The 21,969-nt window shown below is 33.1% G+C and overlaps 1 protein-coding gene across 1 annotated transcript; it reads left to right on the top strand.

Annotated features, from left to right (window-relative positions):
• Positions 1 to 13,429: 13,429 nt before the first annotated feature.
• LOC139511912 (waprin-Phi1-like) lies at positions 13,430 to 20,016 on the top strand. Its single transcript, XM_071299063.1, has 5 exons — positions 13,430 to 13,538; positions 15,485 to 15,532; positions 17,052 to 17,139; positions 18,153 to 18,323; positions 18,874 to 20,016. Exons 1-5 carry the CDS (start codon positions 13,500 to 13,502, stop codon positions 19,098 to 19,100), a joined length of 573 nt encoding a protein of 190 aa, XP_071155164.1. The 5' UTR covers positions 13,430 to 13,499; the 3' UTR covers positions 19,101 to 20,016.
• The last annotated feature ends 1,953 nt before the right edge of the window (positions 20,017 to 21,969 follow it).

The following is a 21,969-nucleotide window of genomic DNA, read 5'->3' as shown; positions in this document are numbered from 1 at the left end:
GTCCGGAATGTGAACGGAAAATGTGTGCTAGAAAATGTTGGCATCAACATTCTTGTCGTTGATACTGTTGCAGTTGTTGGTATGGCAGCGCCGACATGTCCAGAAGTTGAATAGATAGCCTCAGGCCTTGTATCCCTCATAGTTGATTGTACTGACGCCAGTGACGATACTCCCTTCGAAACCACCGGGGTCCTTCTTACTCCTGCTCTCGCTGATGCTGTACGCTTCCTGGTACATCTTCTCAACATACTGAAACTCACAAATAGGTTTATTTATTCATTTATTTTTATTAAATTTATTTATTTACTTATTTCAAATTTATTCGTTTTGTTTGTGTGTGAAACCAAAAGTCTCTAATCAATATATCTTAAAGCTGTAGCCGTTCAAACGATGTATGTATCGTTTTTTGTTGAATTGATAGAGTTTGTTGTGTTCTACGAAGTAATTACTTCCGCAGCAGAATCACTGGGTGAATTATTCACCAAATATAAAGTCACAACAAAAAATATCATTTCTTTAACTTTAGTCGTATTGTGATTTAATAATTTTTCTTTTATAATGGTCATCACGTGGCGGCCATGCCGTTTCGAAATTAAACAATTTCTAACTATTTTTACCATTTTTTGTAAATTTTTTATATATCCATATGTCTCTTTGCCTATCCATTATACATATATAAAATACCAACTTTAAATATCCACTATAGTATTAAATCCACTTGATATTTTCAAAATACTTCTCTCTGTAATTATACACGTCTGCCACTTGCAGCTCAAAGTTAAAAAGAACGCTAACGTCAAATTGACGTCACCACTACATCTTAACGACTATATATGAATTTATAAAGGAAAGCATTGCAACGGACGAGATTAAAACTTTCCACTAGAATAACCGAATTTATGTATATTACATAAATTCTATTATTTTCGATCTAATAGTTTGAATGTCACTCTAGTATCTTGCGCCCCCTTTCTTTAATCATACGAGTTCCGTTTTAGCTAACCTGGCCCAAAGGGCCAAGTGAGCTTTTCTGATCACTTGGCGTCAGTCGTCCGTTGTCCGTCGGCGTTAATTTTTAGAAAAATCTTCTCCTCTGAAACAACTGCGCCAAATTTAACAAAAAATGGCCTCAATCAGCATTTGGGTATCTAGATAAAAACATGTGTCTTGTGACCCGGCCAACCAACCAAGATGGCCGCCATGGCTGAAAATAGAACTTTGGGGTAAAATGTAGATTTTGGCTTATATCTCTGAAACCAAAGCATTTAGATCAAATATGACAGACAGGGGTGAACTTGTTTATCAGGTCTAGAATTATCTGCACTGAAATTTTCAGACGAATCGGACAATCAGTTGTTGGGTTGCTGCCCCTGAATTGGTAATTTTAAAGAAATTTTGCCGTTTTTGGTTATTATTTTTGATATTATTATATTATAGATAGAGATAAACTGTAAACAGCAATATTGTACAGCAAAACAAGACCTACAAATAAGTCAAAGTGACCTAAATGGTCAATTGACCTCTTAAAGAGTTATTGCCTTTTATAGTCAATTTTTAACAATTTTCATAAATTTTGTAAATTTTTGTAAATCTTAACAAAATATTTTCCTCTGTAACTACTCGGCTAAGTTCATTATAGATAGAAATAATTGTAAGAGGCAAGAATGTTCAGTAAAGTAAAATCTACAAACACATCACCATCACCAAAACACAATTTTGTCATGAATCCATCTGTGTCCTTTGTTTAATATGCACATAGACCAAGGTGAGCGACACAGGCTATTTAGAGCCTCTAGTTGTTATTTCTACAACTGGATCGATGCCATCATGCAGCTTCGGTGGATTGTTAGTCCCCGAGGGTGTAACCAACACAGTAGCACAGTATGTGCACATTATGTGTGTGTGTATAATTTGGGGATTAATGGATAAGAGGACTAACGCGAGAGGTATTTGTACTTGTGAATAATTGAATAAATTTATGAATAGATAAGTAATATTACCTTATTTACCTGAGTTTACCTGTCAAATCAATTCTAGGCGCGAATGTAATGGTAATGCGCGAAAACGTAATGCACCGCGCAGTTTTCTTACAAACTGGGCGTGAATATACGGATTTTGTTTCATCGAAAGCTGTTTTAGTATTGTGTCTCTGCATTTGACATTTTTCATGATAAAAGTAATTACTAAAGCTCAATTGAGCCTACATTGTGTTTAGCATATATCATCGACAATTCCAAGCTTTAAAATAGATCGCACTTGACTCACATGATAATGAATTTTGGTCTCTCCGTAAAAAAAATAGTCATTGACGAGTTTTATCTTCAGGTGAATCGTTTCTGTAGTTTTACCATTTTATATAGCATATGTTTTTGTTTTCGAAATCCATATTTAGTTACTTTAAAGTAGGTATTTTAGCTTTATTTGCATAACCTACATATTTTGCAGAAACCAAAATAACTGTGCTTTTGAAGGAGTGTAGAAAGACACTTTTAGGTAATACTTTTGTTTAAAAAGGATTATATTTCCCTTAGTCTATTTAATTTACGCCTCGTTTTTACAGTATCAACACAAAAGTCAAGGATTTAAAAAAAAACATTCTCGATGCATGATGTTCACTAATGAGTTGCTCATCTTTGATTCAGACAGTTCTGTTTCAATACTTACCAAGATTTTCCTAGGGACAAACATTTTTTACTACTCGAAAGATAATAGACATGTAGAAAACATGCACTGGCCAAAGTAAAGAAATCCGCGTGCTAAAAGAATTAAAAAACATGCTTACCATCCCTGGTCATCTTTTATCATGTCCGATTTAAATGGGATAAATATTGTTAAAATTCAGTATAAGCAAGTTTTCAATCGTCTTTTAGTGCAAGGGTTATTGAAATGTTCACCAATGATGATGAGTGTTGTTGGTTTCTGAAAGTTGTTTAATGTTTCGATCCCTTTGGTAATCTTTTGTCTTTAACCAACATATTTCAATTCCAAGTTGCCTAGTTCTGATTTCTTCTGGATGTTATCTGACCCACATCTAAGCTTGCTTGAACGGAAGTGATTTCTCCTTGATGCTATGTAAACTAATTCAAAATATAAGCTTATAATTTTCAAAACTGACTGGTTATGATTTCTTCTGGATGTTATTCGCCCAATATATATATATTCTTGTGATTTTTAAAAACTTGACTATGTGTTACATCTAACGTATGCTAGTATTTCTTTATTAATTTTATGCCGATAAATATAAAATTGAGGATGGAAATGGGGAATGTGCCAAAGAGACAACAACCCGACCATAGAAAAAAACAACAGCAGAAGGTCACCAACAGGTCTTCAATGTAGCGAGAAATTCCCGCACCCGGAGGCGTCCTTCAACTGGCCCCTAAACAAATATATACTAGTTCAGTGATAATGAACGCCATACTAATTTCCAAATTGTACACAAGAAACTAAAATTAAAATAATACAAGACTAACAAAGGCCAGAGGCTCCTGACTTGGGACAGGCGCAAAAATGCGGCGGGGTTAAACATGTTTGTGAGATCTCTCCCCCTATACCTCTAGCCAATGTAGAAAAGTAAACGCATAACAATACGCACATTTAAATTCAGTGCAAGAGAAGTCCGAGTCTGATGTCAGAAGATGTAACCAAAGAAAATAAACAAAATGACAATAATACATAAATAACAACAGACTACTAGCAGTTAACTGACATGCCAGCTCCAGACTTCAATTAAACTGACTGAAAGATTATGATTTCATCATATGAACATCAGGCACAATCCTTCCCGTTAGGGGTTTAGTATCATACCATCATAACATATATGAGAAGAACATAACCCGTGTCATGCCAACAACTGGTTTTTGAATAAATGTGTTTAGTTCCGATGCAAAGACCCTATAAGTGAATCAATATTAACGCCAAAATATGCAATCTTTAATGACCTGACAACAGTATCGTAACTATATCCCTTCTTAATAAGTCTATTCAAAGGTTTTGTTAGTTTTTGAGGAGAATACTGACACCTTTGTGCTTTATAAAGAATATTTCCATAAAAAATTGGATGTGAAATACCTGAACGTATAAGAAGTCTGCATGTTGAGCTATATTTACGAATGATGTCCTTATACCGATGATAAAATTTAGTAAATGTTTTGACTAGTTTGTGATATCGAAAACCCTGGTGTAATAATTTTTCAGTAATACATAAATTTCTCTCGTTAAAATCTAAAACATTGTTACATACACGAGCGAATCGTACAAGTTGAGATATGTAAACACCGTAAGATGGTGACAAGGGAACGTCACCATCTAAAAATGGATAATTAACGATAGGAAATGAAAAATCATCTCTTTTATCATACATTTTAGTATTCAGCTTTCCGTTAGTGATATAGATATCAAGATCGAGGAAAGGTCAGTGGTCATTGTTAGTATTAGCTTTATTTAAAGTAAGTTAAACAGGATAAATTTCTTTAATATACATACTGAAGTCGTCATTATTGAGAGCCAAAATATCATCCAAATATCTAAAAGTATTATTAAATTTGTTTATCAGATGTTGTTTCGATGGGTCTTTGCTAATTTTTGTCATAAATTGTAACTCATAGCAACACAAAAACAGGTCCGCAAAAAGTGGTGCACAGTTAGTCCCCATTGGAATTCCGATAATCTGACGATATACGGAATCCCCAAAGCGAACAAAAATGTTATCTAGTAAAAATTCAAGGGCATATATAGTATCAAAGCATGTCCAATTGACATAGTTTTTTTTGTTTATTACTACTAAAAAATGACCTAAAAGAGTTTGAACATATATAGAATGAAATTCAAAACAGTGTGGCTGTGGCCATTGATTGACACATCAAATTCATCCATTGACTGGGACAATTTAGGTGAACGTTTGTATGTAACGACCATTGCTCACTGTGTACTTTTTAAAGACACTTAAACTATGGGGTCACCAAAGGTTCTCAACACCTTAATAAAGTTATTCGAAAAAATTAATCAGAAATAACACGTTTTTTTGATTTATATCAATTATATAAATCAAAACATAAAGGTTATTCCTAATTAATTTTTCGAATTATTTTATAATTAAAGGCATTAAGAAACCTTTGGTGACCCCACAGTTTAAATGTCTATCGTAGGTACGTCGTGAACAGTGGTCGTTACAGACAAACGTTCACGTAAATTGTCCCAGTCACTGGATGAATTTAATGTGTCAATCAATGGCCACAGCCACACTGTTTTGAATTTCATTCTATTCACATTCTGACTTTTTAAATGCCTATTTGATTAGGTGTGTGAATTTTTTCTTAATGAGAATGTGAGGCAATGTGGTATACAGGGTAGAAAAATCAAAACTTTGAACAGATTTAAAATCACCAATATAAGCATGCAATTTATCAAGTACTTCCAACGAGTTCTTGACACTCCAAAAGTAATTAATGTCTTTAAGATAAGCTTTCACAAAAAAATAAGGTTGAAACTCCTGGTGGAAATGCTGTTCTGCTGGACGCTTTTTGTAAATGACCTAAAACGTTTTTTTTTATTTATCAAACTTTGGTCATCACTTCGAAAGTTCATCCAAAAAAGCACGTCGAAATCAGCAATAACCATATTAACCCTGCATTTGACCAACTTGCTATACAAATCATGACTAGTGCACATATACCATTTAGAGATAAATGTACACCCCAGTGAAATTACAAAAAAGAAGCATGCAGTTCTTAAACAAATTTAACGGTTGGGAAGGAAACAAAAATAAATGTATGGGCAAGCGCAAATGATATATTTCAGGAAAAGACGACATTCTTTCATTGAAGAAATATGAAATATAAAATTGAGAATGGAAATGGGGAATGTGTCAAAGAGACAACAACCCGACCAAATAAAAAACAACAGCAATGGGTCCCATGTATTCATACACACTACGAAACATGAGAAAGAAATCGACAAGCTTCGCCTTTTCTCTCATTAATACTTTTGTTTCAAATTGTTTTAAACACTTTTACCATGTTTACACCTGAAATATTCCCTCATAGAAAATGGACGAAACTTGGCATTTCAAATATGTAGTCTGTATAGCATTTCCTTTAATTTGAATACTCAGGTTGAATTTAAATATAGAATTGGTGGATTATCAGGCATTTAATCTTTGTGACTTTTTTCAATATATTGTAGTCGTCTTGGCCTTTTGAACTGTACTAAAATAAGGTCATTATGTTGTGCAATTTTAATAGTATTTAGAACATAGGAATTCATGTTGGAAATTAATGTCAGGAAAAAATAACAACTTAGTTCGTGTAAATATTCAAAATTAAACAGAAAGCGAAAGTTCAGCGGTCCATTTTATACTACAAGGTTTTTAACTCAAACTATACCTCATATATTGGTCTTTCCTTAGTTTAATTCTAACAAAGACCGAAATGTACATATTCCATTTGATTAAAAACCAATTTTTGTGTTTTATATTCAACTTAAACAATTTCTAAACATATAAACGTGTGTACGTGATTGACGTAGGATCAAACCCGTGAAGTCAACGGCTTTATTGCGAAACCAAGCTACAGATACGTGTCAATGCATACTTCATCAACAAGTTACACAGAAACTCCAGATCGTTTCGTCTCGAGGTTTCAAAAATAGGGGCGAAAGATACGAGAGGGGCATTTTAACTCATAGATCGAAAATAAACTGACAACGCCATGGCTTAAAATAAAAAGACAAATTGACAAATAAAAGTACACTAGACACAACATAGAAAACTTAAAACTAATCAATACGAACCCACCAAAATCTGGGGTTATCTCATGTGCTCCGGAAGGGTAAACAGATCCTGCTCCAAATGTGACACCCATCGTGTTGCTCATGTTATTACAAAGCAGGTAAATAGTCTAATTCGGTAGGTCACATTCGTGAGAAGGGGACGGGATTGTATTTACGACATAAGGAACATATCCGAAATCATCTGTGAAACGGATATTCCATAACTTACGGCCAAATAACGCAAAAATAAAAATAAATGAAGGAAATTTGCTGTAAAATTATTAAATACTGTTAAAAAGGGTGAGTTTTTTTGTGGAATTGTAAAGAGATAGATATAGAGGGAGAAATAGAATGTCAGAATAAAATTGTCACAGACAAAATCCCAAACAAGAAAACTGAGTGACAAATGCATGAACATGAATGACAGCTAAATTAACAAAATTAGCAATTAAACGAGTTATTTGATAGATAAACAGCAAACTTGTTAGACCTATTGGTCAGTTTGATGGGGTCATAATTAAGCCACATGTTTCAAATTACTTGCTTATAAAATTTGCAACACGATTCTGTCTTCTCTTATATAACTATTGACAAATATATAATTGAACTTTCCAGTTTTTCTGATCAATATTGAAGAAACGAGGTATCAGCCATTTTCGCTAGCCCAGGGTTACGATCCACTAACCATCCTATCTGTAGAGGAGAGGAGTGTATCGTAACCCTTGGCTAGCAAAGATGCGAAGAGGAGGGGAGTGTATCGTAACCCATGGCTAGCAAAGATGCGGAGAGGAGGGGAGTGGATCGTAACCCTTGGCTTTTGAAGATGGGTCTCAGCTCGCATATTTAATAACCCACCTGGTATATATCAATAAAGCTAGCTTTCAACTTTAAGACGGGACATTTCATCACATTTTTTTAACAGGAGATAAATTGAATTGAATTTATGTTCCCCCTAATACGTGAAGTCTTCGTAAATATTAATGAGACAATAACTGCAACCATATTTACACTAAGATGTCGTCAAATGAAATTGGATACCTGTCATTTATCATGCTTTACAATAACATATGGTTAAATCGCTCAAAAAACTGCTCCTTAATTATTATAAACATAATTCTGCATTGACAATGATATCTTGGTGCAAACTAGATAAATCAAATCGGTTTTACGGCCTCATAGGTGTAGCTAATACATACAGTCTTTACGATCAATTAGTGTGCTTTGTAAAAACCTTATTTCGAGTGGAACATGACAAGAGTGTAGCATTACTGAAATTTTACTCATAAATCGCCTCGGGTATAACAAGCTATAAAAAAGACAAAGTGTGAAAAGCCTCAAATAGCCAAAGTATGAATGTTCTTAAATAGACAAAGAATGCCTAGCCTTAAATCGACCTTAGAATTATCAGGATTCAATTGCATGATGATGGGAGTTTTTGACTGGCTATACTGGCTGTACCAAGAATAACAAGCCTAATATACCCCTCAATAATTACTAACTTTAAATCACCAAGTATGAAAAACTTTAAAAAGTGTCCCGAATATAAGTCTTAAACGAGTTGCGCATAACAAACCATGAAGAAACCGCTCAGTATTAGATCAGCCTTAAATCGCAAGGTGTCTTCCTCTTTATGGTGATTTTAATCAGTTTGTTTCCATTTTTGTCAAAAGCTATAGAAGTTTGAAAGATACGGTAAAGTAAAAAAGATCAGAAAAATAAGATCTACAAGTTACGCCAACATGGCCAAATTTTCCGAGTTATTATATGATGTATTCCTCGTGAAATACGATATTTACTAAAATTTCTCATAATTTTGCTGAATATGTCGAAACGTTGAATACAAACAATATGGGAAGTATAAAAAGAATGTGGTATGATTGCCATTGAGACAACTCTCCACGAGAGACCAGTTGACACAGAAATTAACAACTATAGGTCATCGTACGACCTTCAACAATTAGCAAAGCGCATACCGCTTAGCTACAAAAAGGCCCCGTAGTTACAACTGTAAAACAATTCCAACGAGAAAACTAACGACCTAATTTATTTACAAAAAAATGAACGAAAAACAAATATGTAAAACATCAACAAACGACAACCACTGAATTACAGGCTCCTGACTTGGGACAGGCACATACACAAATAATGTGGCGGTGTTAAACATGTTAGCGGGATCCCAACCCACTCCCTAACCTGTGACAGTGGTGTAACAGTACAAAATAAAAACGAACTATAAAAATCAGTTGAAAAAGGCTTAAACTCAACAGATGGATGCTTATATTATAGGACTCCTTTGTCTTGTACATAACACGCTCACATTAATACTATGTTAGCATGTTATTGTTTTCAATTTGTTTTAGAAGTTAGATAACCAATCATACTCTCATGACATCCTTTTCCTCATCTAATTTCTATTGGTTATACATGATATTTAAAGAACCATTCCAGAGGGATAGAGTAATAGTTTAATATGCTTGTTAACGACTTTCTTACTAGACATGAATTAGCTCACCCTGGATAAATGTCGCTTTATTTTCTGCAGAGTAAATCAATGGACGTGACACATTTCAACAATTCTTTTCTTTAATACAAACTATTCTCGTAAATGTTTTCCGGGTTTTCCATTTATTTGAACAAGGTGGGTGCCGCATAGATTCAATGATATGCATGAAACTGTGCTTCAAGTATGTTTGACTTGAATGACTAGCTACACTGGAGACAACTGTACTGATCCACGCCTTCCTAAAACCTTTCTTATTCAAACTCCTACATCTATGTCTGAACTTTTTTAAAACATTATGAACTGAATCGGATTATTAGGTCTTTCCACTTTTCCGTGGAAAGACCTATTGGTTTTCTTCTGATTGTAATTTTTTTTTCTTCTGCCTTATTTTTTTCCTTCGCTGTTTTTTTGTTTCGCAAGATTTCGCTTAGATATTTGGAATATGATATCAAAAAGATTAGACGCTTTCGAAACTGACACCGCTTAACCGAATACTTTCCCATATAAGGGTTTTCTCCACAAACACTGTTTTTCATGTTATCTCTAAGGCTTCGCAACCTTATAAGAAACCGACAAATTTATTTTTCCAAATTGCTCGTTACATCCTCATATATCGACAAATTATGTTTATTAAATTGTTAGTTGCTACATGTCGTAACTTATTAATTTTGTTTGAAAGGGTGCGTAAACAATCAATGGGAGTGTTTGCCCCTATCATATCAGGAATTATGCGTAAAGTGATATAACTTATTAACCATACATATTAGAGACCTATGGTCTTTTGATTTGAAGTACTTGGTTAATGACTTTGAAATTGAGGTCAAGGTCAAAGGTTTATTGGATGTTCTAGATTTTGACCTTTGCTTTTAATTTATATCTATACAGAATAAAGCCGTATGACTGTACTTTAGGTAACAAACCAAATGACTTTGAAAAATCAAACCGAAAGGGGCCTTTTTAAACCGGAAGTAGCTCTTGTTTGTTCTTATTTCATTGAAAAAAATGTAGAAACCATATATTTTGGGAGTCAGCTAGGAATAACCTTTCATTTGACGCTGGAAATGACATTTTAATCCGAATTTTATCATTTTTATATCAAAATAAATCGTTACGAGTGGAAAGACCTTCATTTGTTCTCTGAACAATTGGTTTTTAATTCTTAAGTGCGATCGTTCATCTAAATCAAAGTACTGAAGTACTGAACATCGGATGACCGCAAGTTTTTGTGAATAGTCAACAAGCACTTGTCCCAAAAAATAATAATATCTTTATACCTGAAAGTGATGTTAATGTGCAGATGTATTTTTTTCTTAGACAAGTTCTTGTGTGGAAGATAAATAAAATTGCTTTCATAATTCAACAACACCGTAAGAACTATTATATATATATTGTAGTGATACAAATCAATATACTCTGGTTTATATTATATTGATATTTGTATATTACAGTTACATAGGCATTCATATTTTCCCGCAAAACGGGAGAGCAAGGATCAATAACTTTGCATGTATCTGTATATAATCTTCACCTCCTTTATAGGAGATTGCAATCGTTCTTGATACATTCTTCCGCATGCGTTAACACAATTTTTCTGTACGGCTGCATAGATATTATTAATTATTACTTACATACATAAAAAACATTTTAATATTATTAAATTATGTTCTAAAAATAAATATTTGATGAGTATTCATTGAAGAAATGAATATATAGCAAGCGATAAGAAATGTTATTTTGCACTCGATGATGTCGGCGTATTATTCATGTTTATAGATCGGTTAAAAACCGAAAACTTATTTACATAATGGAAATTTAGGCGAAACCAATACATCGGAATGACCTCACGGTCATCCTCTGTAAAAATCAAAGTAACGTCCAGATCTAAAAAAATACCAAGAAGAAGATGTGTTATGTTTGCGAACTAGACAACTATCCATCATAGACCCAATGTAGCAGCAATGAACAAAACCCATGCAGCATATCATGCTATTTAATAAAATACTACTACACAGGCAAAATTTGCTCACATGAATTTCACATGAAATTCACATGAATAATTTGACGTGAGATTCACCTCAATCGAGCTTATACATGAAACTCACGTGAATTTTATGTGAATTTCACGTGAATTGAGATTCACATGAATCTGATGTGAAATTTTTCACATGAATTTTACGTGAAATTTACAACAACAAAAATTGATATTTTTCATGATTTTAATTAAATTTGAAAATTTAGACGTTATTTGAATTACTCTATTTTAAAAATTAATGTGAATTTCACATGAAAAAAAGTTACGTGATTTTCATGTGAAATTCACATGAGTTTCAACTCACAAAAACTGATTTCACATGAGTTTAACGCATAAACTCGTTTGAAATAGTGGAAAAAGTGTGAAAGTCGTGCAAACTAGTGACGAGGATCATTTTGAAAGCCGTTGAGTAGTAATAAATATAAAAAAAGAAGATGTGGTATGATTGCCAATGATACAACTCTCAACAAGAGAACAAATGACACAAAAACTAACAATAATAGGTCACTGTACGGCCTTCCTCAATTAGCAAAGGCCATACCGAATAATAAGCGATAAAAGGCTCCGAAATAAAATCTTGCGTAATAGTGTGTAAAAGTGTTGTGTTTGGTTTTTTGAGTATGCATAGCATTCAAAGTTGTGCGCACTAGTTTTAAAATAATTTGCATCACATAAAAAAATCGGGAGCAACTTTTTGAAAGTAACAAGCATCAGATTTAAGCCGTGCACACGAGTTTGAAAGACGTGCAAACTAGTTATGTGCATGAGTTTGAATGTCGTTGAGCAGTAATAAAGTCTTGCGTAAAAGTATTTAAAAGTGTTGTTTTTGAGACTTTGAATGTGCACAACTTTAAAAGCCGTGGGCATTAGCTTTAAAGTCGTTGAACCATCCTGTTAAAAAGTCGGGCGCATCAGTTTGTATATAGTCCTGCATGAAAGTGTCGGAAAGTCGAGTATTTTAATGTGCTAATCTTCAACTTTAATGTGATTTGTTTTTAGATATATGTTTAATATAATAGAGTCTAAATTGAAAACTACGTTCAAACCTATGATTGCGTTGGATAAAAACCGCAATTTTTATACGTGTGCATGTAAAACAAATTTCGTTGTAGAATGGTCTAAAAACAGCACAAACAACATTTTCAAAAAGACCAAAAAAGTGAAAAAGTATATTTAAACATATATGATTAGCAGTCACAAGCATCATATTTAAACTCATGCGTGCACCAGTTTGAAAGTCGAGCGCCTGCCAGTATTTAAGTCCTGCGTTTTTGAAAGCCTTGTGTTCGAATTTTTGAATGCCATGTCTACATTTTTAACAGTCGTGCGCATCAGTTTGAAAGTCAAGTGCACCAGTTTGGAAGTCTTGTGTTCTAGTTTTTTTTTTAATATGTTGTGAAGCCATGAGCACGAGTATAAAAGACACGCGCAGATTTTTCCAAACAGTTTTAAACGACCTCAAACGAAAATATTTATAACTCAACGTGGTCCAACATTATGATTTCTAGATTTCAGGTTTAAAATTTTGAATGTTATACTGTGCATGACATCTTTTATGCTTCACAAAAGAGCATTAAAAACTGAATTATTGAAAAAGGCTATCACATTTATACATACAAAATACGTCAATGTATAGCCTATCTATTTCCCCTTTAAGGTGTAACAATTGCTCTTACTCTCAATCTAACATCATTATAAAATCTCTGAAAACAAATAACTTTTATTGGAATTCAATTGGAAATTGTAGAATTTTTCTTCTTAGTGCTTGATATTTCCGATTTATTTTATTGAATGGTTCTCAATTAGCTGCAATTGACGAATTTAATGTATATAAGAAAATGTGAAATAAAATGTTGCACCATTTCAGAGATATACAAACAATATACGTCAATTACCATATACATATCATTTCTCAAATCATGTGAGACATTTTTATGATAATCTATACTTAAAGTTATTACGGAAGCTTTAAAAGAGAGTCACTATAGTTAGTATTCAATAAAAATGTTGACTTTTGCTAGGGGCGTAACTTATCGTTTATTTGTATATTGCTATGGTATACAATAAAAATGATTGACAGATAGAGGACCATGTGTTTAGCTTTAAAAGTTTTCTGATTTCTCAAAATTTCATATTAATTTAACGACGATATAAGGCGCATATCGGAATCTTAAAAATAACTAACAATTTTTCAAAATGGAAAGGTGCTATTGTAATATTATTTCATGTTTATTAGTAAGTATACTTTAATGTATATATATATAGTATGTGTCTCTTAAGCTTAACTGTCTTTTTCTGCTTAATAACATTCCAGAAGAATAAATGCTTTAATTTTACAAAATGTAAAAAAAATCTTGAAAATTCACACTTACTAATTTATTTTATTTGATGACTGAATCTGACATTCCAAAAAGGAATAAGATCAATCGACGAACATTTTATTGAAATTGTAGTTTGTGTTAGGAAATATGAATATAAAAAAAGATGTATTGTAAACTTGCCATTTTAATCAAAGTCGGCGAAAACAGCAACCCAACGACACAAGTAACAAAAAGATATATATATATATGTTTTACAAATTGTGACTTGAATGGAGAGTTGTCTCATTTATATCTGTTATTATACAGAATGATAAAATACATATATTATACTAGTACAAGAACACAAATGAAATATTGATATGCATATTTCCTTTTTTTCCTGTTTAATTAAATCAGTTTTAAAGCAATAGTTATCGTCCGTACACACAAGATGAACAACCACAACTGGATTTTATTTTAATGGTCGTATGACTTAGTTGTTAATTGTTTTGCCAAGCCAATAGAATCATATTCAAAACAGTGTGGTCCTGGCCATTAATTGACGACCTAAATTATCCCTTTGACTGGGACAGATTAGGTGAACGTTTGTCGGTAACGACCATTGTTCACTTCTTTCTTTTTATAGAATTTAAACTGTGGGGTCACCAAAGGTTCTTAACGCCTTTAATAATAAAATAATTCGAAAAATTATTCAGGAATAACCTTTATGTTTTGATTTATATTATTATTGATATAAATCAACACATCGTATTATTCCGGATTAGTTTTTCGAATTGCTTTATTTAGGTGTTGAGAACCTTTGGTGACCCCACAGATTCAGTGCCTTTAACAAGTACATAGTGAGCAGTGATTGTTACCGACAAACGTTCACCTAATCTGTCCCAGTCAATAGGATAATTTAGGTCGTCAATCAATGACCAGGACCACACTGTTTTGAATATGATTCTAACTGGAACGTCTTCAAAATTGGTTTCTTACCTGACTACAAGCACAAGACGCGAAACTGACAACAAATGGAATGTCTACAAATTAGTTTGCAAACATGACAATAAGACACAACCAAGGCAACTACTGAAAGGTCTTTAAATGAGTTTTCTTATCTCACAACAAGACACAACCATGACAACGTTTTAAATGTCTCCAAACTGAGTTTTCCAACCTGACAACAAGACACAACCATGACAACATTTTAAATGTCACTTAACTGAGTTTTCGAGCCTGTCAACAAGACAAAATTATGACAACGAATGAAAAGTCATCAATAATGTTTTTTGCATACCTAACAACATTCCCGGCATGAAAACGACTGAGGATTCACATTTTTTTTTATACCTGTCAATATGACTCGACCTTGACAATGACTGGGATGTTATCAAAATGAGTTTCAATACATAACAGCAAGACAAGGCCATCAAAACAATCGGAGTGTTTTCAAATATGATGACTTAAAACGAGACACGAACTTGGCAACAACTAGAATGTCATAAAAAAAGACTTTTTATACCCGAAACAAGACAACTAATATGTCTTCAAAAACCAGCGCTTATAATGACAACAAGATACTCCTTAACGACGACAGTAAAATCTTTAAAAACAAAGGTTCATACATGACAACAAGGCAAAAACATGACAACGCCTGGAATTCTTTAACAATCAGTTTTCATACCTGAACATTTTGAAATTTGTTGATACATACTTCAGATGTTAAAATATTTCGGGAGAATTCAAATTTATTTCAATACATTTACGATATATAAATAATTTTTTTTTAACATAAATTCAAGATTTTTTTCAATATGTTTTTGTACAAATGTATTACAAAACTGTTTAAATATTAATATACACGTTTTTGTATTGTAGGTCTTCGTTCTTGCCATTACTGAAATCGAGTCTTACCGTAGAAAATGTGTAAGTATATTTATTTTTCCCATTGGAAAATTCTTCAAAAACGAAATTATGATTTATCAGAATTAGTGCTATTACATACTAGTAACGTTAGTATATGTCAGGGACTTTCTATACTAAAGTCTAAAGTAGTATAGAAAGCCCTTGTATATGTATATTCACAATTTGATCGAATTCATACGCAATCGTGATCGGATTAGAAATTTCGGACAGAATGATTGTTCGTGTTGATTAGTCTTTAGTTTTCTATGTTTTGTTTTGTGTACTTTTGTTTTCTTTATTGATCTTTATTTGTCTTTTCTTTTTTAGTCATGGCGCTGTCTGTTTATTTTCGACCTATGAGTTTGAATGTTCCTCTGGTATATTTCGCCCCTCTTTTGCAACGCCAAGTATATACTTTCTTAATTTAAAAAAAAAAACAAGCTAAAAATTTGTTTTGTCTGATATATCATCGTTTCTTAAATCAAAATAAAGTAACGTTAGTTCTGTATTTTAAGATGTTATGCAGAAATTTGGCAGCGTCAAGAAACATGTTACAAAAGAAAAAAAGTCGTAATTTGAATTGTCTTAAGATACCGTCTCATTGTCTCAAGGCACATGCTGTGTGATTCTACAATTAGACACATATATTTAAGCGACGCTAAATGTTATTTCGTGTCCTTAATGTTATTTAGTTATGATGTCAACTGTTGAAACATAACATCAACAAAACTTCAATTGTTCGAAAAATTATTGTGCAAATTAGTTTTTTTTGTACATTTTGGTCCAAATCCTCGAACTCTTCAACAAAAATTAAAAAAACTCAAACCTTTCGGGAATATATCATAATACGCAGCGCAGCGGAACTATTACCAAAGGAATTCCCCAAACTTTCGAGTTATAAATAATAATCCATATCATATTTGTGACATAGTATGTATAACTCACATAAGCTTTACTTAGAATGTGTTACCTAATTCTTTCTTAAAAGGGTTATAATAAACATAATTGTTCGTAGAGTCACGAATTTTCTTTATATGATTACTACATTGAATGGAATTCAATTCTTGGGATACACGAACTAGATAAATATCAATAGTAGCACCATTGTATCTTGATAGGTAAATTCTTTTGATCTACGTAATCAATTCCGCTTTTAGAAACAATAAAATGTAATTACTGGGTAAAGGTGAATGGAATATAGTATCATCAACATATAACACATTTAGAAGGTCATTTTGGAACCTAGAAATAGATAGACAGTCGTTGAAAAACAATAGAAATAGATATTTTTTTCCATTGTCATTGTTATTTGTTTTTTGTTTTTATTTCATACCTATTTTTTGTTATATTGATAAAATTGAGAATGGAAATTGGGAATGTGTCAAAGAGACAACAACCCGACCATAGAACAGACAACAGCAAGGGGTCACCAACAGGTCTTCAATGTAGCGAAAAATCCCGCACCCGGAGGCGTCCTTCAGCTGGCCCCTTTATTTCAACGAATAACTTGTTAAAACATATTTGTCTTTTTTTTCTTCAGAATTTAGATTGTGAAGAAGGCGAAAAGTGCGTATTAAAAAGGAGTACGTGCTCATACCCACCGTGTTCAAAATACCCCGTATGTGTAGGTAAGTTATCAGAAAGTACAAAAGCAATGTTTTATGTAAAATCCTACCTGCACAGTCTTACTGTAGTATTAGTATGAAATTCAAAACAGTGTAGCTGTGGCCATTGATTGACCCATTAAAATCATTCATTGACTGGGACAATTTAGGTGAACGTTTGTATGTAACGACCAATGCTCACTATGTACTTTTTAAAGACACTTAAACTATGGGGTCACCAAAGGTTCTCAACACCTAAATAAAGTAATTCGAAAAATTAATCAGAAATAACACGATATTTTGATTTATTTCAATTATATAAATCAAAACACAAAGGTTATTCCTGATTAATTTTTCGAATTATTTTATAATTAAAGGCGTTAAGAAACCTTTGTTGACCCCACAGTTTAAATGTCTATCGTAGGTACGTCATGAACAGTGGTTGTTACAGACAAACGTTCACGTAAATTGTCCCAGTCAATAGATGATTTTGATGGGTCAATCAATGGCCACAGCTACACTGTTTTGAATTTCATACTATATTCTACACTCTAGATAGACTATGATTAACCAATTAAGAAATGCATAATTTGTAAAAATGATATTTATGAGAACAATCATTTAAGTTTAAAAGGAATATGATTTGTTTTCAAAACTGGACTTTTTTCAATAACAAAAATTTCGAATTATAGAAAACCAACCTTATATTCCACTGGAGGAGACTCAATGTGGGAGTAATCGAGTTTACTGAAATGAAGGGGAAAAAAAACTTGATATCCCTAAAGATAGATGCCTTACTTCTCTTCAGACCGTTTTGTCTGCCAAATACCTTGGAACAAAGTTGTGGATAAATTTGGCAGTAACTATCAAGGGTCTACCAACAAAGCATAATTCTCCTAATTAAAAATGTTCCAACCCCTAAAAAAAATAACTAAGGCATTTTAAGGATAATAACTGGCAATATATATATAAGTAATAATTTCACTAAGCAACACGTATCCCTCTGTAACAATTGTGTTTTTCTCTCTCTCCTATAGCTATAGATAATAACAGTACAGAAGAAATAATAAGAACACGTACGGGTACTTGCCCAGAAATTGTAACACCTGGACCATGTATGGAACAATGTCAAAATGATGGAGACTGTCGACACAGTGAAAAATGTTGCTTCAATGGCTGTGGAAATACATGTAGATCAGTAGTAACTGGTAAGTGAGAATAGTCAACGGAAATACAAATATAATTAAAAGAACAACCCATTCTACTACTAATTATACCTACTAGTCTATATTTACACGAAATTTCCATACTTACTAGGTCCTACTTTATAAAAATAAGTTGATGTAGTATGATTGCCAATGAGACAGCTATAGTCACCAGAGACCAAATTTGTCATATTTTTCACTCGCATGTTGGAAAGACTAACTTTTGAAATCCTCTAATTCACGTACTGATCATGGGCATACGTGAAGTAAACGCGGCATATTAATAAACTATAATCATTGTATTATCGTATGGATATCATAAGAGCAAGAAAACATTAGATAAATGAAAATAAGTTTAAATGTAAAAAAAAGATTAGAACACATGCATTGAAAAGGAATAACAAAAGGTGGTCCATGCCTCAAGCGCCTTGATTGTATGAAAACATCTAAAAAAAAACCAACAAATATAAAGATGGGAACATATATACAGTAAAAGTCTGGTATAATCAATGTTTAGTTGGGTTCTGACGGAAACATTTTTTTTAAATTCTAGTGATAGCAAGGAAACCAGGTTCCTGTCCATGGGATTTACGACGACAACCATTGTGTGGGATGGACTGTTCAAGTGACTCACACTGCCCAGGCAGTGAAAAGTGTTGTCTAACAGCATGTGGTAGTACCTGTTCGAGACCGTGTTACCATTGGTTACAAAGAGGAAGTTATGAAGGAGTTGGAAATGCAATTTGGTCTCTGCCATACCAGTGCCGTCCAGCATTTTAACGCTATTTACACTAAGCTCAATACTCAAAAATGTTTCTGTGATGAAATTCTTTGTGATTCCAAAAGATTTCGAATCTAGCTTTGCAAGTACTTAAAGTACACTTAACACGTTGTAGGCAATGCTTGTGCTGAGTTTAATGCATGCAATATAAGTTGGTCCTGTTGTAGGGATAAGAGTTGGGCATTGAATAGAATAGTATTGTTTTTCGACTTTTATTTTATACATGATGTATGTATGCTGTGTTCAAATTTTGTGTTTATCTTCTGATTTTTATTATTTATGATACGAAATGTTTATCTTATGCGATGAGGCAATTCAATTAGCTTTTTGTGTCACTGTTTGAATTTCGTTTTATTATTATTGAACAGAATTTTGAATTTCATTATGTGGAGAAAAGCGTTTACATATGTTGAATTACTATCCATTTTTCTGTACATTTTTAGTAGAACTATATAAAACTGTCATGCTTTGTGATAACTAATATACATGTTTAGAGAATAATGCTTAGTAAATTTTTATCACATGCTTGATCTACCAAAACGAAGAATATCAGCAAGATGGTAGTCTGCCCGGGAGCTGATATGGATCGGTGCTGGCTTGTTACTGCATAAATGAAAATTTTACCATGTGTTATTTTTTCCCTTTATCATATATTTAAACTTGATAATCCAAACAAGGTGTGACATATTACATGCACTAGGGGTATGAAGTACAGGGTGAAAAATGTTGGAGAGCATTATTTAAATTACAGTGTAGCATTTATAACAAGGAAATAGTATCAACAGCTAAATATATGATAAAGTGTTATAATGTCCATCTGTGAATGAATGAATTGTTGTTATTGACATGCTCATATTTATTTATTGACATTTTTGTTGTTGTTATTATTTGTTAATAAAAATCAGAATTATACTAGTTTTGTCATTTGTAAGAGTATGAAGAGGGATACAAAGGAAGACAGACAGAGATCAACATTTATTTCACTCATAAAACTTTCGTCGATAAACATTTTAAATTGGTGGCCTCTCGGCTGGATTCTGGTCTTTGTGGTCGGTTTGTTGTCTCTGACACATTCCCCATTTCCATTCTCTATTTTATATTTTAAATCACTCGAACATAAAGTTTTCAAAGCCACATTATTTAAACCACATAAGGCATAAATACATCTGACATTGCTGTCTTGTGATAACTTTGTCTTTTACAGGCATAAACTATGTTAAGTAAGATTAGATGAATTAATGACTGTTTAATGTCCAGTGGCAATTATTACATGCATATTCAGTAAGAAACATGTATAATTTTATATGAATATAAACCCTGCCTTCTACTCATCTTTTCTTTAAAAGTAAGATAATATCACATGGCATTTTACTATGCTAGTCAATAAATAGACAATATCTCAAGTCGTACATTTCTGTAGTGATTTTCCTTCTTCGTACAAATGTGTGTAAGTCATTCCGTAATAAAAACTTTACTGTGAATGCAAATGAACGACAACCTAAATATTATCATAAACATGGCTAATTCTACCCGGGCACCGAAACAGTGGTGCTTAACAAAGATTGAAACTGTGAACACTTTTGAAAACTGGCACCAGAACTTACTTTCCGCTATATAGATGGTGTTCTTTCAATAAATAATTCAAAATTTGGTGACTATGTCGAATGCATCTATCTCATTGAACTAGAGATAAAGGATATAACAGACACAGATGATTTCAGCTTTCCAATTGTGAACTTTCCATTTCTAAGTAGCAGCATTCCAGCAGCACCTGCATACGGTGTATATATCTCCCAATTGATACGATATTCCCGTGCTTGCATTTCCTATCATGATTTTCTTGATAGAGGGTTGTTGCTCACAAGGAAGCTATTAAACCAAGAGTTCCAAATGGTGAAGTTGAAATCATCACTTCGTAAACTTTACGGACGCCATCACGAGTTGGTTGACCGTTATGGAATAACCGTTTCACAAATGATATCGGATATGTTCCTTACGTCGTAACTACAATCCCATTCCCTTTCATGAATGTGACCTACCGAATTAGACTATTTACCAGATTTGTTATAAGTTATAGCATAAGCTGCCAGCACGACGGGTGCCACATGTGGAGCAGGATCTGCTTACCCTTCTGGGCTCTGATATAACCCCTAGTTTTGGTTGGGTTCGTGTTGTTTATTCTTTAATTTTCTATGTTGTGTCATGTGTACTACTGTTTGTCTGTTTGTCCTTTTCATTTTTAGCCATGGCGTTGTCAGTTTATTTTCGATTTAGGAGTTTGACTGTCCCTCTGCAGGTATCTTTCGTCCCTCTTTTATATATGCATCATATTAAGATAAAAACTTTGCACCGATTCTTGTATCTGGAACCAAATGGGAAAAGAAAACAAAAACATCAACTCCCAGAAGCCAACAGAAAGACGCGAGAGCAAAAAGTTAGCGCTTATGTTAGGACAGATTGCCAACTACTGCCCATTAATTTCTAGGAACAGCATTGTTAAAAAATCCACATCGATCGACAACATTTGGCAAACCATCCGCCTTAACTATGGTTTTCAGATTACTGGTCCGCATTTTGTTGACTTTAATGCTATTCACTATGATCCAGGCGAGAAACCTGAAGATTTGTACCAACGGTTAATGGCCTTTATTTAAGACAGTCTGCTAAGAAAAGATATGGGTATAACTCACCACGATGAAGACATAGAGGACGACAAGGAACTATCACCTACCTTAGAAAACCTCTTGATATTGAAATGGCTTCGTCTCATCCATCCTGAGCTACCTAAAGTTATAAAACAGAGATATTGTACAGAGCTTCGCGCGAGAACACTAGCATATGATAAAACCAGAAATATCACAAGCTCTA

Source organism: Mytilus edulis, chromosome 2, assembly GCF_963676685.1.
Source record: "Mytilus edulis chromosome 2, xbMytEdul2.2, whole genome shotgun sequence".
In the NCBI taxonomy this organism is placed as follows: domain Eukaryota; kingdom Metazoa; phylum Mollusca; class Bivalvia; order Mytilida; family Mytilidae; genus Mytilus; species Mytilus edulis.
This window is presented reverse-complemented; position numbering and strand designations above follow the sequence as displayed.

What these genes read in the sequence shown, in the direction of transcription:
- LOC139511912 (XM_071299063.1), top strand. Translation starts at nt 13,500, where the DNA reads ATGGAAAGGTGCTATTGTAATATTATTTCATGTTTATTA. An exon ending in AGTCTTACCGTAGAAAATGT is followed by an intron (nt 15,533 to 17,051) that starts GTAAGTATATTT and finishes TTTTTTCTTCAG; the next exon opens with AATTTAGATTGTGAAGAAGG. An exon ending in AAAATACCCCGTATGTGTAG is followed by an intron (nt 17,140 to 18,152) that starts GTAAGTTATCAG and finishes TCTCTCCTATAG; the next exon opens with CTATAGATAATAACAGTACA.